The sequence below is a fragment of the Orycteropus afer genome, unplaced genomic scaffold, assembly GCF_000298275.1.
Source record: "Orycteropus afer afer isolate SDZICR_OR568_19922 unplaced genomic scaffold, OryAfe1.0 scaffold00218, whole genome shotgun sequence".
NCBI classification, from domain to species: Eukaryota; Metazoa; Chordata; class Mammalia; order Tubulidentata; family Orycteropodidae; genus Orycteropus; species Orycteropus afer.
In genome coordinates, this window is record NW_006921805.1 from 1,660,043 (window position 1) to 1,677,847 (window position 17,805).

General features: G+C 41.7%; 1 protein-coding gene across 1 annotated transcript in view; it reads right to left on the bottom strand.

Moving 5' to 3' along the window:
• The window catches only part of OSBPL10 (oxysterol binding protein like 10), a 576,794-nt gene extending 559,208 nt beyond the window's left edge, over positions 1–17,586 (bottom strand). Inside the window, exon 1 of the mRNA XM_007948631.2 lies at positions 17,306–17,586. Coding sequence (XP_007946822.1) covers positions 17,306–17,586 — 281 coding nt within the window. The remainder of the gene's footprint in view (positions 1–17,305) is intronic.
• Positions 17,587–17,805: the final 219 nt, after the last annotated feature.

Sequence of the window (17,805 nt, forward strand, 5' to 3'; positions counted from 1 at the left end):
CTGATCAAAACTCTCAGCAAAATAGGAATAGAAGGGACATTCCTCAAGATAATAAAGGGCATTGATGCAAAAGCAACAGCCAACATTATTCTTAATGGAAAGAGACTGAAACCATACCCCTTGTGAACGGGAACCAGACAAGGATGCCTTCTATCACCACTTCTGCTCAACACTGTATTGGAAGTCTTAGTCAGGGCAATAAGGCAAGAAAGGGAAAACAAAGGCATCCAAATTGGCAAGGAAGAAGTCAAACTATCCCTATTTGCTGATGACATGATATTATACCTAGAAAACCCAAGAGACTCAATAAAAAACCTACTGGAACTAACTGAGAGATTTAGCATCATGACAGGATACAAGATCAACGTTCAAAAATCAGCTGTATTCTTCTACACCAGCAAAGAGTTTGCTGAAAAAGAAATAAGGAAATCAATACCGTTTACAATAGCTACGAAAAAAATAAAATACTTGGGAATAAATCTTACCAGGGGAGACACAAAAGACCTGTATAAAGAAAACTATAAAAGACTACTTTAAGAAGCCATAAGAGATCTACATAAATAGAAGAACATACCATGCTCATGGATAGGAAGATTAAATATTGTGGGGACTTCCAGTAAGATGGAGGAATAGGCAGACAAGCAACACAGACCCTCTTCAATAAAGAAAAGAAAAACCAGTTGACAGAGATATAGAAGATAATCCTGGAGCCCTGAGCTTTAAAAGGTACTATACAAAAGTGGATTAGGCATCAACTAGTAGAAAAACCTGAATGAAAACAGTGAGTACAGAGACAGTCGGAGCTGCATACTTTCAGCTACTTTGACGGGACTAACAGCCTGAATATTTCCAAGCAGTGCTATGACCTGAGAGTCACCTAAAGATCAGCCCTGGTCACCAAGGGCTGCAGGGACAACTGCACTGGTGGCCTACGACTAGGAAGGGAAACAGCAAGGAGGGAGACTACCTGAGTTGTGGACTTTCCGCTGTCCAGAGGGTGCAGCCATTTTGAATGTTTACACATGGCAGCCATTTTGGATATTTTAACTGACCCAGAGCACAGCCATTTTGAATTTTTACAACTGGTGGCCATTTTGGATATTTAAAGTGACCAAGGGCACAGCCATTTTGAATGATTACAGGCGATGGCCATTTTGAATATTTAAAGTGACCGAGGGCACAGCAATTTTGAATCTTTACAAGTGGCAACCATTTTGGATTTTGAAGTGATAGCATTCTCATTTGGATTCCAGGGACTTAAGAACAGGCTCAGCTTGCCAAGGTCGGCAGGGACATCTGAGAGGCTAATGAAAGGAAAGGAGACAGATGATAAGTGTATAAGTGCTGTCAACTAGCAAATAGAAGAACACAGTACCCTACTTGCATAGATAACATACAAAGAAAACTAAAAGGTCAAAACAAAATGAAGAAAGCCTAAGGTTCATGTGGGATACCACCAAAAGGAATAACCTATGTGTAGTTGGAATTCCAGAATAAGAAGAGACAAAACCACAGAAAAAATTGTTGAGGATTTGTTGGAAGAGAATCCTGGTATGATGAAAGTTGAGTATATATCCATTCAGGAAGTCCAATGAACCCCATACAGGATAGACCCAAAAGGAACTCACCAAAACATATCATCGTCAAACTTCACAAAACCAAAGACAAAGAATCACGAGAGCAGCACGGGAAAAACAAAAAGTTACCTACAAGGGGAAGACAATAAGACTAAGCTCAGATTTCTCAGCAGAAACCATGCAGGCAAGAAGACAATGGGATGGTATATATAAAACCCTGAAAATGAAAAATTTCCAACCAAGAATTATTACCCAGCAAAACTGTCCCTCAAATATGATGGTGAAATTAGGACATTTCCAGATAAGCAGAAATTAAAGGAATTTGTTAAAACCAGACCAACCTTACAAGAGATGCTAAAGGGAGCCCTTTGGACAGAGAAGCAACAACAGCCATTAACAACTGAGCATTAACACACATGATGATATAACCCAGAATCCAACCCAGCTATGGAAGTATCCAAAGTACATAAGCCTACAAGACTGTAAACAGGGAATGAGAGACATCAATTGACAAATGTGGACAACTACAAACCAAAAAGGGGAAAAACTGTGTCATTACAGAACTTCTAGATGGTAGGGAAGTCAAGACAACTACAAGATAGAACAGACTGTCCTAAACTTGGGGAGAAAACTATAAATCACAGGGTAACCTCAAAGAAAAATGATAAACCTTCACATCAAAAAAGAGGACCAGCATAAATATTCAACAAATACTAAAATAATATCAATGAAGGAAGTGATAGCATGATTCATAAACAAAACGAGCTTAGCATAGAAAATTATATGGAACAAAGAAATCGACACCATGATAAAGCACATAACAAAACTGACACCCACAAATTCATATTTGCTGATAATTACATATCTGGCAAGGGACTTATCTCTAAGATTTATAGTGGAAGAGTAGATGACCAAACTATGGTACATACATATACACATAATGGAACCAAACTATGGTACATACACATAATGGAATGCTATACAACACTAAAGAATAACGTAGGGTCTGCAAAACACAACATAATATGAATGAACTTGCAGGATATTATGCTGAGTGACATAAGTCAATCACAGAAGGACAAATATAGTATTAGCTCGTTGTTGTGGAGGGTCAAGGAAAGGTTTATATATGGAGGGAAACTTTCTTTGTTGGTTACCAGGGGTTGGAGAGGAGAGGGAACACTGCCAAAAAAAAAATTTTTTTAAATGCATTGACCCATGTCACTTTAGTTTTGTGTATTTCACTGTACATAAATTATATTTCAATTTAAAAAAAGAATTAGATATATGAAAAAAAAAAGATTAAACATTGTGTAAATGTTGATTCTACCCAAAGCAGTCTATACATTCAATGCAATCCCAACCCAGATCCCATCAACATATTTTAAAGATATGGAAAAAACAGTCACTAACTTTATATGGGAAGGAAAGAAACCTCGGATAAGCAAAGCACTACTGAAGAAGAACAAAGTAGGAGGTTTCACATTGCCAGATTTCAAAACTATACAGGCATAGTAGTCAAAACTGCCTGGTATTGGTATAATGACAGACACATAGACCAATGGAATAAAGTTGAGAACCCAGAAATAAATCCATTGACCTATGGTCAGCTGATCTTTGACAAAGGGCTGAAATCCATTAAGTGGGGAAGAGAATGTTTGTTTAATAAATGGTACTGGCAAAACTGGAGATCCATTTGCAGAAAAATGAAACAAGATCTGTACCTCACACCATACACAAAAACTAACTCCAGATGGATCAAAGACTTAAATGTGAAACCTAAAACCATGGTTCCTCAAGGAAAAACTAGGGGCAAATTTAGGGGCCCTAATATATGACATAATAGACTCTCAAGTATAACCCAAAATGTCAAACAGTAGAAGAGAAATTAGATGAATGGGACCTTCTAAAAATTAAATTTTTATGTGCTTCCAAAGACTTCTCCAAGAGTCAAAAGAGAACCCACACATTGGGAAAAGGTATTCGGCAATGGCATATCTGACAAGGGACTTATCTCTAGAATTTATAGAAAACTCCAACACCTTAACAACACAAAGACAAATAATCCAATTAAAAAACGGGCAGAAGACACAAATAGACACTTCACCAAGGAGGATATTCAGGCGGCCAACAAACATATGCAGAAATGTTCATGATCATTAGCTATTAGAGAGATGCAAATCAAAACAACCATCTTGCCCCAGCACTAGTAGCAAAGTTCAACAAGACAGAAAATAACAAACATTAGCGAGAATGTGGAGAGATTGGGACTCTTATACACTGCTGGTGGGACTATAAAATGGTACAACCACTGTGGAAAGCAGTATGGCGATTCCTTAAAAAGTTGGCATTAGAAATACCATTTGACTCAGCCATCCCATTACTAGGTATATATCCTAAAGAAGTGAGAGCCAGGACAAGAACAGACCTATGCACACACATGTTCATCACAGCACTATTTACAATAGCCAAAAGATGGAAACAACCTAGGTGTCCATCAACTGAGGAATGGACAACCAAACTATGGTACATACACACAATGGAATACTATGCAACTCTAAAGAATAATGTAGAATCTGCAAAATATCACACTATGTGGATGAACTTGGAGGACATTTGTTGTTGTTGTTATGTGCCATCGAGTCGGACCCAACTCATCGCGACCTCTCCTTGGGTTTCTGAGGCAGTATCACTATGGAAGTAGATTGCCCCATCTTCCTGCCAAGGAGTGGCTGGTGGGTTTGAACCACCAGCCTTCTGGAGGACATTATACTGAGCGAAATAAGTTAATCACAGAAGGGCAAATATTGTATTAGTCTGCTATTGTAAAAGTCAAGGAAAGGTTTATATATGGAAGGAAATTTTCTTTGTTGGTTACCAGTGGTGGGAGGGGAGGAGAGAGAACACTGTTAGATAGGTAGAGACAAGTATTGACTTGGGTGAAGGCAAGGGCAATGTACCAAATGCCACCAACATGGTGGCACTGAGGAAGAAGAAGACATATAGAGGTACATCAGAGGTACAGACAACAAAGATGAACCCTTTTTCACATACAGTACTACATTGTCAGTGACAGCAAACATGGATATATGGGTGGACAGGCTGAATGATTAGGTATGTCTATGCAGGGGGGAGTGTGCCCAAGACCACGTATAGGAATGGCAGACAATGTTTCTACAAGTGTATTGCTATGTTCTGTAAGATTTCCCAGGGATATAGTAGAGCTGACAAGCGACAAGGTTGTAGTCACTTCTTGGGCACAGCCAGCTACCCAGTGGGACTGAGTAGTTGGACCTGTGGGCTCAGGACCACAGTCACAGGGGACATCAACTGGCATAACATACTAAATAAAATATTGCTCCACCTCCTCTTAAAAGCTTGCAAACAGCCATCTAGATGCAATGATGGGTCTCTCCTCGTCCAGAGCAAAGAAGAATGAAGAAAAACAAAGATTCATGGAAACAATTAGTCCAAGCAACTGGTACACCATGCAATCCTCAGCCTATATGACTATGAGACCAGAAGAACTAGATGGTACCTGGCTACCACTGTCAACAACTTGGAGGGGGATCTATGTAGGAGATCTAGGATAGAGTGGGAGAACAATGTGGAATAAAACTCAAAATCATTTGAAAAAAAAAAAAGTGAGGGGGACCAGGTTTGCTGGTCTGATAGAGCCTGATGGAACCACTGAGACTATGGCCCCTAGCTGCCCTTCAGGTCTGGAATTGAACCCACACTTGCGGCTTTCAGCCAAACAAAAGACAGACATAGGAGGTGAACATTTACACTAGGTAGATACACTCCTTGGAGAGAACAATCATGAGAGAATAGAAGGGCTGTGTATGCACAGGGACATAGCTCAGGGGGCAGGAGTGCATGGAGGGAAGGACACAGGGAAGAGGTAACTATGGGGATGAAGTAGGAGGGGAGCTGTTGCATTGTGGTAAATTGTAGTCAATGTTATGAGACAAAGTGTATGTGAAGTGCTATACAGAAAATGAACTTGTTCTGTAAACTTTCACCCAAATCACAATAATAATAATTAAAAAAAAAAAAAAAAAAACACAGTCTGATAGTTTCTAATGAACTTAAGCATATATCTACCCTATGGCCCAGCAATTCCAATCTTTGCTGTTTACAAAAAAGAAATTACTTGGGCACCAAATCCAAACGAAACCCATACCATGCCGTCAAGTCTATTCCAACCCATAACAGCCCTACAAGGCAGAACAGAACTACCCCATGGGGTTTCCAAGGCTATAAATCTTTATGGAAGCAGACTGCCTCATCTTTCTCCCATGGAGCAGCTGGTGGGTTCAAACTACTGACCTTTCTGTCACCAGTCAAGCGCTTTAATCATTGTGCCACCAAGGTTCACTTGACTTGCAGCTTGTTTATAACAGCCAAAAACTGAAAACAACCCAAATGTCCTTCTACAGATTCTACAGATGAATGTGTGAACAAGCTATGGTGTAACCATACAGTGAAATACCACTCAACAGTCAAAAGGAAGAAACTGCAAACTGATAGGCACAACATGGATGAATTTCACAACATTATGCTGAGCTAAAAAGGCCAGACTTCAATAAGGATATTCTGCCTGCATGGCTCCATTGCTATGAAGTCTAAGTATAGACAAAATTAATTCATGGTGATAGAAATCCAAAAGGGACTGCAGTGAAAGAGGAAATGACTGGAAAGAAACACAAGGAAACTTCCTGGGCATAGAAATGTTCCATATCTCTTGGTGTAGTGGTTACATGGTGTAAAAAATTGTCAGAACTCATCCAACAAAACTCAAAGACCTGGGCATTGCAGTGTCTATGAATTACACCTTTAAACCCTCAGGCTAATGAAGCATTCTGTAGATAAAAGAGAAAACATGGATTACTACACATATACTTCCAAAATTGACTCCTCAATAGTATTTAAAAAAAACATGAAAGAAACTCTTATTTGCATGTTAAAGGAAATTAGGCTTATTCACAGGCATTAGAAAAGAATTTTCCTCACAATATTACCTTCCATTTGCCCAACAGGCCTGTAGGCAGAGATAAACATGTCCACCAACTCTTCTTAACAAGCCTACTTACAGTCGTGACAACAACCTGTATCCTCCTACGAAAGAGGTGGCTTCACCATGGCAACCACTGATGGGTGAAACAGAAGAAGGAGAAAAGGAGACAAAGATCTTACGAACCACCATGAAACTGGGACTGTGTAGGAGGCTGAATAATAGCGCCCAATATGCCCACGCCCCAATCTCTGGAACCTATAAATGTTACCTTACATGGCAAAGACTCTGCAAGTGTGAAAACATTAAGGATCCTGAGATGGGGAGATTATCCTTGATCATCTGAGTGAGTCTCAAATGCAAGTATCCTTATAAAAGGAGGCAAACGGAAATTGGACAAATGCAGAGGAGAAGCTGATGTGAAGAAGGAGGCAAAGGTTGGAGTGATGTAGCCACAAGCCAAGGAATGCTGTCAATAACCGGAAACTAGAAGAGGTAAGGAAGAAACCCTCCCTTAGGGTGTGACTGACCTTCCTGAAACCTTTATTTTAGCCCAGAGAGACTGACTTTACATGTCTGGCCTCCACAGCTATAAAACCAAAACCAAAAAAACTGTAGGAGTGTAAATTTCTATTGTTCTAAACTGCCAAATTTTTAGTTATTTGTTACAGCAACCGCAGGAAACTGATACAGACTGGATGTCTAAAATCTAGTATTGCTTCTTCCAGCAGTCCATATTTCCTAAATATCAACTCAAACATCTAAGAAATACTCAAATTAATAAAGTTATTTTTCTTCTTAGAAGAAAACATCAGAGAACATCTTCATGACCTTGGAGTAAGCAAAAATTTCCTAAAGAGGACTCAAGAAGAATCATTAATGGGAAAACTGAGTATCTACATTAAAATTAAGAATTCTGTTTATCAAGACACTATTATGATGTGAAATGGCAAACTGCAAAGTGGAAGATGATACCTGCTCTCTCTATATACGTGGTTCCTATGCAGTATATGCATATATCCATCCAAGGACTTATACCCAGAATGTAAAAAAAACAAAACTCTTACAAGTCATTAAGAAAAAGGCAGACAACTGAGTAGATAAATGGGCACAGGACTTAAATAGAACCTCACAAAACATGACTCTCAAATGGCCAATGAACACAGGAAAAAGTGCAAAATTTAACTAACCATCAGGGAAATGCAAATTAAAACTGCAATGTAATATCACCATACATCCACCAGATTGGCTTAAATGAAAACAAAAGACAATGAATGCCAAGGGGATGAGGATGTGGAACTTGGGAACTCTCCTACCCTTCTGGTGGGAGTGTTAACTGATACAACTATTTTGGAAAATAGTCTGGCAATATCCAATAAACTGGACATTTGCCAACTCTATAACACCCAATATTTCCACTCTTAGGTACACACCCACAGAAATGCATACAGATGGTCTCCAAAAAGCCAGAATACTCTTTAGAAGACCTCATCCTGCTTCCTTTGGACATGTTAACCGGAGGGACCAATCCCTTACAGAAGGACATCATGCTTGGTAAAGTAAAGAGTCAGTAAAAATGAGGCAGGCCCTCAACAAGGTGGCCTGCCTGACACAGTGGCTATAACCACAGACTCAAATATAGACAACTGTAAGGATGACACAGAACTGGGCAGTGTTTCCAGCTATTATACATGGAGTCACTAGGAACTGGAACCAACTCAACAGCATCTAACAAAAACAACGGGACGTTCATGATAGCATAATGCATAAGCCCCAAACTGGGACAAAGGCAAATGTCAATCTAGCACAGATATAAATGTATTGTTCAATGCAATACCAAACAGCAACGAAAATGAACAGACGACAACTATACACAGCAACATGCATGAACCTCACAAACATAATGCTAAGAGAATGAAAGCAGACTTAAAAGATGACATACTCTAGGAGTCCATTTCTAGGAAGTTCAAAAAGAAGCCAAACTAAGCCATAGTATTGAAGGTTAGGATAGTAGGTACCCTATGGGAGAGGGTAGCTATAAAGAGCAGGGGGAGTATTTGGGCTGCTATTTTTCTATCTAGGTGTGCTGTACTTGTGATAATTCATTGAAATGCACATTTATCTACATGTTTTTCTAAATATACGTCAGACTTCAAATTTACCCAGAAAAATCAGCTATTCGAAGATTATGTGAAAAAGTTTCATCATGAGTCTCCTGTTGGGCTTCTGTCCACTCCACGGTGGGAAGTGCCTTCCCAACAGGACATCAATGCAAGCCTGAAGAAGAAAAACAAGTTCTTCACCTAAGCCACGGCACATCAGTTATACAGAAATACCACTTTGGGAAAACAAGTCTTCAGGAGAGCTTAGATGAGCTCATATAGTCTCAAAAGATCACCTCCTAACTTGCCCTTCAAGTTCTACTTCAGTTTGATAAGGCTATAAATTCAGCACTGGCTCAGAGGGTCAGGAACAGAGTCAATTTCAGGGCTCTCTAAATATGTACAGATTCTGCGATAATGTGTGGACTTCTGTTTTGAATGACATTGAATTCAGAGAGGTGACAGAACTTATTAAAGTGGATAAAGTGAATTGTAGCCTGTGATGATAAAAATACTGGCTCCAATACTACATAATGAATAGAAAAAAGGACTTTTTCATGCCATCTTGAGTTATTATTCATCGCTTTTTGAAAAGAAGCATAGAAGAGACTTTTTTAATTTATTCTAGCAATGCAGAAATGACTACACTGTGCTGTACTATCAGAAAATTCCAGCAGAAAGAAGCTTATAACTCTGGAGCCTCTTACATGACTTTTATTATGCAGCATGAAGAAACTTTTTTAAAATGACAAATCAGCAGCTGTTGCTTTCCTACATTCTTTAATAAACTCATTTTAAAACAAATTGACTAATAACTGGTGGAGCTATTAAGCTACCAGTATGAGGATATTGGATAAGTATTTCTTTACTCTTATTGTGATTAAAAAAAAAAAAAAAAAAAAGTTTCACCAGCTTTTCATTTTCTCAACAACTTTTTCAAACTACAAAATGGAGACAACTTCACGTTAGATTAAGAAAAAACAAAAGAAAAGAAAAATCACCTATGATTACGCCAACCAAGAAAACTCACAGTAACCACTTTGGTATAAATCTTCCCAAACATAAGACATTTTGAAAAAGGGGAAAAGGATACTGCAGGGAGTGGTTAACATATAGTAGGTGCTCGATAAATATTCTGAATAACAAATGAATAACATTTACACTGCTTTGCAACCAAGTCAACCATCCTTTTACTATTATTGTCAAACAATCTGGGATCCATAAAACTGGCAGTCTAGGCAATAAGATATGCTAAGACTTCTTAAGTACACATAGGCAAGAATATAAAACCCAGAGCAGTGATTCTCAATCCTGGTATCACCAATTACCTCTAACATTATCGGAACACTCAAGAAACATTTGTTTTAATTAAGCATGGTTTCAAAAGTTAACGTCCTAAAATAAAAAGTTAATGTCCTAAAACCAAATTCACTGTCATCAAGTAGATTTTGACTCATAGCGACCCTTTTTGGGTTTCCGAGGCAGTATCTTTACAGAAGTAGATTGCTCGGTCTTCCTTCTGAGAAGTGGCTGGTGGGTTTGAACCACCAGCCTTCTGGTTAGCAGTCAAATGCCTTAGGCACTATGCCACCAGAGTGACTTTAAGACAGAGTAAGTGGCTCCAAAAACACTCAGAAATCACAGCCAGAAGCTAAATCATGCATTCTCAAAGCATTTGTTTATGCAGATTATGTCAAAAGCAAGTTCTTGATATTTGGATATAGAAGGGCCACATAGCACACAGCGGTTGCCAAAGAGTCAAAGCTGATTCGTGATAACACATGTGTCAAAGTAGAACTGTGCTCCATAGGGTTTTCCGTGGCTGATTTTTCAGAAGTAGATTACCAGGCTTTCTGATAAGGTGCCTCTGAGTGGCCTCTATTAGCAGTTGATTGCATTAACCATTGCACTACCCAGGGACTCTTCAAGGTAACCACACCAGACCCCCCCCAAAAAAAACCACTGCCATCAATTGATTCAGACTCATAGCAACCGTGTAGGACAGAGAAGAACTGCCCCCGAGGGTTTCCAAGGCTGAAATCATTCCAGAAGCAGACTGCCACATCTTCCTCCCATGGAGTGGCTGGTGGGTTCAAATCGCTGACCTTTTGGTTAGCAGCCAAGCATTTTAACCACTGCATCACTAAGGCTCATCAAGGTAATCATAACACTAAAAATTAAAACCAAGAGTTTTAAGACGAGAAACGGTCCATTTAAGAAGGAATAAACTGAAAATCCAATATGAGCTACAACTTCTGTTTCTTGGTATGAGCTATTTTCAGACTTGGTATGAGCTTATTTTCAACACTGATGGACGCAGCAGTCAAGAAATCAGACGACATATTACACTGGGTAGATCTGCTGCAAAAGACCTCTTTAAAGTTCCAAACAGCAAAGATGTCTCCTTGAAGATTAAGGGGAGCTCTGGTAGCATAGTGCCTAAGGCACTTGACTGCTAACCAAAAGGCGGGCAGTTCAAACCCACCAGCCACTCCTCAGGAGGAAGATGGGGCAGTCTACTCTGTAGTGATAGTGCCTCGGAAACCTAAGGAGGGGTCGCTGAGGCAGATCCGACTGGACAGCACATAACAAGAAGAACACAACCCAAGCTATGGTATTTTCAATCACCTCATATGCATGTAAAAGCTGTACAATGAATAAGGAAGACCAAAGAGGAGCTGATGCTTTTGAGTTATGGTGTTGGTGAAAAATACTGAAACTACCATGGACTGCCAGAAGAAGGAACAAATCTGTCCTGAAGAAGTATAGCCAGAATGCTCCTTAGAAGCAAGAATGGCCAGACTTCATCTCACCTACTTTGGTCATGTTGTCAGAAGGGACCATTCTCTCAAGAATGCTTGGTAAAGTGGAAGGTCAACGAAAAAGGGGAAAGCCCTCAACGAGATGGAGTGACACAATGGCTGCAACGATGGGCTCAGGTATACCGAGGATTGTGAGGCTGGCACAGGACCAGACAGTGTTTCATTCTGCTGTACGTAGTGTCGCTATGAGTCGGAGCACACTCGAGGACACCTAACAACAACAACATATGCTAGTAGGAAGAAGCTCTGGTGGTGTAATGCTTAAGGCATTTGACTGCTAACCAGAAGGATGGCAGTTCAAACCCATCAGCTGCTCGGTGGAAGGAAGATGAGGCAATCTACTTCCATAAAGATTTACTGTCTCGAAAACCCAATGGGCGTCACTATGAGTCAGAATCAACTCCATGGCAAGGCATTTGGGGTTTTTGGAGGAGTAGATGCTAGTAGGAGCTCTGGTGACAGTGGTTAAGGCATTTGGCTGCTAACCAAAAGGTCGGCTATTAGAAACCACCAAGATACTCTGCAGGTGAAAGATGAGGCAATGTGCTTCCATAAAGATTTACAGCCTTAGAAACCCTATAGGGCAGTCCTACAGGGTCACTATGAATCGGAATTGACTCGATGGCAGTGGATTTAGTTTGGGGTTTTATATGCTAGCATCTTCATTTAATCCTCACAGTGAACCAGTAAGATGAACCATTTATCAGATGAGAAAACAGAAACCCAGAACACTTAAGAAATTGGTCCAAGATCATATACCTGGTTGGTGGTATCAGGATTTGAGTCTGGAAGCCACACTATTCTACCTCTCTAAATGTTCACTAGTAGCCTGAGATATTCTTTTGCCAACACATGTCTCACCTATCCTATTTAAGATTTGCCTTTTATTATGTCACTGGTGGTCCAACAGTAAAGCACTTGGCTGGTAATCAAAAGGTTGGAGAGGTTGGAGATTTGAACTCACCCAGTGGCTTTGCAGGAAAAAGACCTGGTGATCTACTTCCACAAAGAATACAACAAGAAAATCCAATGGGGACATTCTATTCTGACACATGGAGTCACTACAAGTTGGAAATCAGCCTGACAGCACCCAACGAGAAACAACCACCTACCACCAAAAAATGAAATCGGAGTCTGCTTCTGTATTTGCAGTGTCCTCTTTTCTCCAAAAAAACAAAAAGTGAAAACCGTTAAATATTTTAATATAATTTCCTAGATCCAATTAGAAATTCTTTTCTTGAACATTTGACTTTACAGGCAACCCCAAATCAGTTCCGTTTTGGTTTGAGTCTAAAACTAGACTGTATAAGTTTACACATCCAATTTCTTACTAGGTGCAGGCATCACTCCCTGAACACAGTGTACACAGAACTCCAGGTTGTCCCCATCTGTGGTAGTTAAGTTGTAAGTGAACTTGGCCAGGCCTAGTTGTGAACGGCTGGGCAGCTGGATATATTCTGCATGATGATATATTCTGTGTGATAGATATATATCCTGCATCATGAGACTGGTAATCAACTCCAAATCCATGGTGTAATCTACTGGAGAAGCTGAGTAGCTGCCATAGGCATGTGCTTTGCTTTCAGTATAGAACAAGACAGCTTTGAGAAAGGTCTCTGAGATTTTGGCACGCTTGGATCCTACATGTAGTCAAGTCAGCTTGCCATGCTGTCTGCTGATCTTGGGACTCTTAATGGACTTGAATTAGAGGACTGCCATGTAGATTGATAATTTGGGGACTGTGACATTTCAGTTGTCAACCCTGGGTTTGTCAGCCTCAGCAGTTAGCAGCTGCCTGAGTGAAGAGATGCCTCCAGCTCCAATGGGCCGGGAGCAAGAAGTAGAGATGAAGCCCAAGGTCGAGGGGCCTTCACCCAGCCCCTAGAGCTGGCATCTTGAACTCGGACTTCTAGCCGCTTAAGCTGTAAGAGAATAAATCCTTGTTTGATCAAACCATTCATTTGTGGTATTTCGCATTAGAGTGGCACTGAAGAAACAAAACACCATCCTTCCCACAAACACATTCTTCCTCTGTGATCCTAATCTCCATAAATTAGACCTCATCCTCTCAGCCTCTCAGACCTGTAACTTGGGAGTTATCCTTTACCCTCTCTTTCTCTCACCAAACCATCACGCAATTTCCATCCTAGAGATCTATTTCCAAAAGATCACAGTTACTGAAAGCTCATAGTTCTATCCTGACACACATGGGGTCACCATGAGTCAAAACATCTCCCAAAACTGTCCCTTCTCTCCATTTCCCATGTCCCCCCAAGTCCCAGCACCCAGCATCTCTTGCCAGGACCACTGCAATAGCCTCCCAGCTGATCTACCTGTTTCTACTCTTAATCCTCTTTCCCACCCAGCAGCCATAAATCAGCATAAATCAGACCATGTCACTCCCCAGACGACATTCCTTCCCGACATTCCTTCCCGCACAACTAGAATGTCATCTGAAATTCTTGGCCTACAAGGTACCGTGTGACCTTGCACAGGCCTGACTCCCCCTAGTTCACGCAGCTCCAGCCACTCAGGTTTTGTGCATCGCCTGAAGTCTGTTCCCACCTCAGGGCCTCTGCATTTACTGTGCCCCTGCCTGGAGTGCTCTTGTCTACTTCTCCTCTCTACTGGTTCAAATGATGTTACCTCCTCAGACACCCTCCCTGACCTAAAGTATGAAAACCACAAAAAAAATAAGCAGTAAAATAGTGCTCTAGATTAAAAAGTGAATAGCAGTGAAGTGTCTGTTGTTAGGTGCTGTCAAGTTGATTCCAACTCATGGTGACCCCCTGTGTGCCAAGCAGAACTGTTCCACAGAATCTTCAAGGCTGTGACCTTTTGGAAGCAGACTTCCAGGCCTGTCTTCTAAGATAACTCTTTGTGGGTTCAAACTGGCAATGTTTTAGCTAGCAGTCAACTGTACATGCCATCCAGGGACTCCTCTGGTACACAGTTGCTGTTAACCAAGCTCTGGTGGCAAAGTGCTTAAGTATTCAGCTGCTAACCAAAAGGTTGGTGGTTAGAAACTTCTAGTTGCTCCATGGGAAAAAGATGTGGCCATCTGCTTCCGTAAAGATTACAGTCCCAGAAACTCTATGGGGCAGTTCTACTCTGTGGTCGGCAATGAGTCAGAGTCAACTCTATAGCAATGGGTTTCCTTTGTTGTTGGTGGTGGTTGCCCTTGAATTGATTCCGACTCATGGCCATCTCATGTATGCAAAGTAGAACTGCTCCATAGCAGTTTTCAAGGCTGTAGCCTTTCAGAATCAGATTGCCTAAGTCCTCAATAAAATAGTCAGTGATCTATTAGTGAACAAATGAACCCATTTTCAAGTTTTCCATCTTTATCCACTTCTCTCTAGTCACTGATCCAGATCACCCTTTAAAAGATCAGTTGAAAAGGGAGAATTGTGCAATCACAGAATCATCATAAATCTTTTCCAGATCACTAATTGACCCTCAGCTATCATTCAGAAAACATGGATACTGGAAATATAAACCATGACACTGAAGCATTAACCATTAGAATAAGATAATGCTTCTGGAGTCGATAGTAGACTTGGAAAACAGTGAGTGTATATTGTAGTAAGAACAAACATTGGCAGATAGCTATAAATCACAGTAAACAAACTCAATAAAGTTGAGCCCTCACTTAAGTATGCTCAGTAGTGTACACCACCTATGCAGCCTACAATCACATAGGATGATGATGATGATTTTACCTCTTCTCAATCTTGCCTCCAACTTAAACAACCCAAATGGATTTAAAATTATGCAAAAGCATGAGTTCCTACAATTTCTCCTAAATCCATTCCAAAGAACAAATCCTTCAATATATGTTGCAGGTAAAACACTGTCCCTAAACAAGTAAATTAACTATGTTGTTGTTGTTGTTGTTAGGTGCCATCAAGTCGTATCCGACTCATAGCGACCCTATGTACAACAGAACCAAACACTGCCGGGTCCTGTGCCAGCCTCACGATGCCCTCTATACCTGAGCCCATCATTGCAGCCACTGTGTCAATGAATCTCATTGAGGGCTTTCCCCTTTTTCATTGACCCTCCACTTTACCAAACAAGATATCCTTCTCCAGAGAATGGTCCCTTCTGACAACATAACCAAAGTAGGAGAGACGAAATCTGGCCATTCTCACTTCCAAGGAACATTCCAGCTGCACTTCTTCCAGGACAGATTTGTTAGTTGTTTCAGTAGTCCATGGTACTTTCGTTATTTTTTGCCAACAAATTAACTATAATCCAAAGTAAAAGCTCTATCAGCATTATAAGGTACTTGAAGAAAAAGCACTAAAAGTGACTGCCCAATGACCAAACAAAATGCTGGCACTGACATGGCACCCTGAGGTGCCATTAACAAGACACAATTAATTACTAAGAAATAAAATCAGATTTAGTCATCTCATCTCTCTCATCCTGCGCACTCTACCTATTCTTTTTCAGCTTTCATGAGGGAGAGGCAAAAGGGAACACTGGGTTTATTTTGAGAAATAGATTCAAAAGTTAAAGTGCAACTTCAATTAACATAGTAACAGATTTCCAAGGAAACCCAGGGAACTCGTAAAGTTATATAACAACAAAGTTATAGAAACAACCTAGCGTCCTTCCTTTGGAAGTCACCGTTTTTCTAAGTTTTTCTAAAGGAGTTTCAGGCACAACATCTGCCCACAATATTTCAGTTTGGAATGTTCAATATGAACATTTCCAAACAAGTTACAGGATGACATGACCAAGTAATAATCTAGTTTAACCGAGAGATAACCAAGACCCCAGAGTATGAATTTCATATCACAGTACTCTAAGAGCTCCAAGTCTATTAAGGTCCATGAGCTCTTAAAAACAGAACAGATCCCCTTTCCAAAAAGTCCTGTTGTACTTGCATGAACAATTCCTATTCCCTCTGGCTGTAAAAAAAAAAAAAAGAAAGAAAGAAAGAAAGAAAAGAAAAAAAGTATAAAACTCTAAAAACCAGCACCACATCTATCCTTTTTAAGTCTTCCTCGCACCACTACCACCTCAGGTGTGCCTTGACATCCTCATCTTCCCATGTGTCCACATTCCCAACTGCAAGGGCGAGTGAAAAGAAAACTTCAAAAAGTACTAAGAGGGGAATAATAATAATAATAATAATGTAAAAAGCAAACTGCTCATTCCGAAAGGGCAGAAAATATTTAAAATAATAATAAAACACTAAACTTCCTTTGCAGATATTGTAAATTCCCAACCGCCACTGGAGAAGGGGTACGGCATGCGCGCTAGGGGGCGCCGAGGATGACAAGTAGCAGGGGTTTTGTTGTTGTTGTTTTAATCACTTAAGTTTAAGGTGAACTATTTTGTGAGGAGAATTGTTGTGAACGGACCATACATGTTAACGCTTTTGCAGTAGAGCACACAGCCGGCAACCTCTGCCTTCCTTTCTCTGCTATTCTTCACTAGTGCTGGAAACCGCCGGCAGGCAAGTCACGGAGGAGGGGACGGGGGAGGGGGGACGACACCAGCTAACTCCCCCTGCCACACCAGTCCCTGCAGGTGCAAGCAGAGAAGGAAACTAAGCTCTCGCCTCTCTGCCACTGCGGTGCGGTCCCAGGGTGGGGTTACAGCGCGCCTCATCCTGGGCACTCCACCTCGAGGGGGAACAGGGACGAAGGAAGGGCACGGTGCGGAGGCAGCACCCAGTTTGCCAGTGGCACCATTGCGCGCGCACACATTCACACACACACTGAGTGGCGCGCAGGGAGAGGCGCGCGGTGGCGCGGGCGGCGGGCGCGTTACCTGTTCTGCCAGCCCTGGAGCAGGTTCGTGTATTTGCTGAGCACGCCCTCGAGCGCCGGCTCCCTCCGGCGGCCACCTCCCCCGGACGGGCTAGCGGCCACCGAGCCCGGGCTGCTGCGGCTGCCACCGCCACCAAGTCCGGTCGCTGGCGACCGGCTGAAGACCCCTCGGCCCGCTAGAGAACAAGAGGGCGAGGAGCCAGCCGAGGTGGCACGGCTGCTGCTGCGGCTGCTGCTGTTGCTGCCGCCGCCGCCGTCTGCGCCCTGAGCTGCCCTCTCCATGGTCCGTGCGCGCCCGGGGCGCGGATGCCCGCCGCGGTGGCAGCCCGGACTCTAGGGCTTGTGGCGCGGCGGCGGCGGCTGCTGCTGCTACAGCTCCTGGTGCTCCGGCCGCGCGCGGCTGCTCTAAATCCCCGGGAAATGCCTGACTCATACAGGAGGAAGAGGAGGAGGAGGCGAAGGAGAGCTGGGAAGGAAGCCAACCCGGCTGGATGCAGCTGC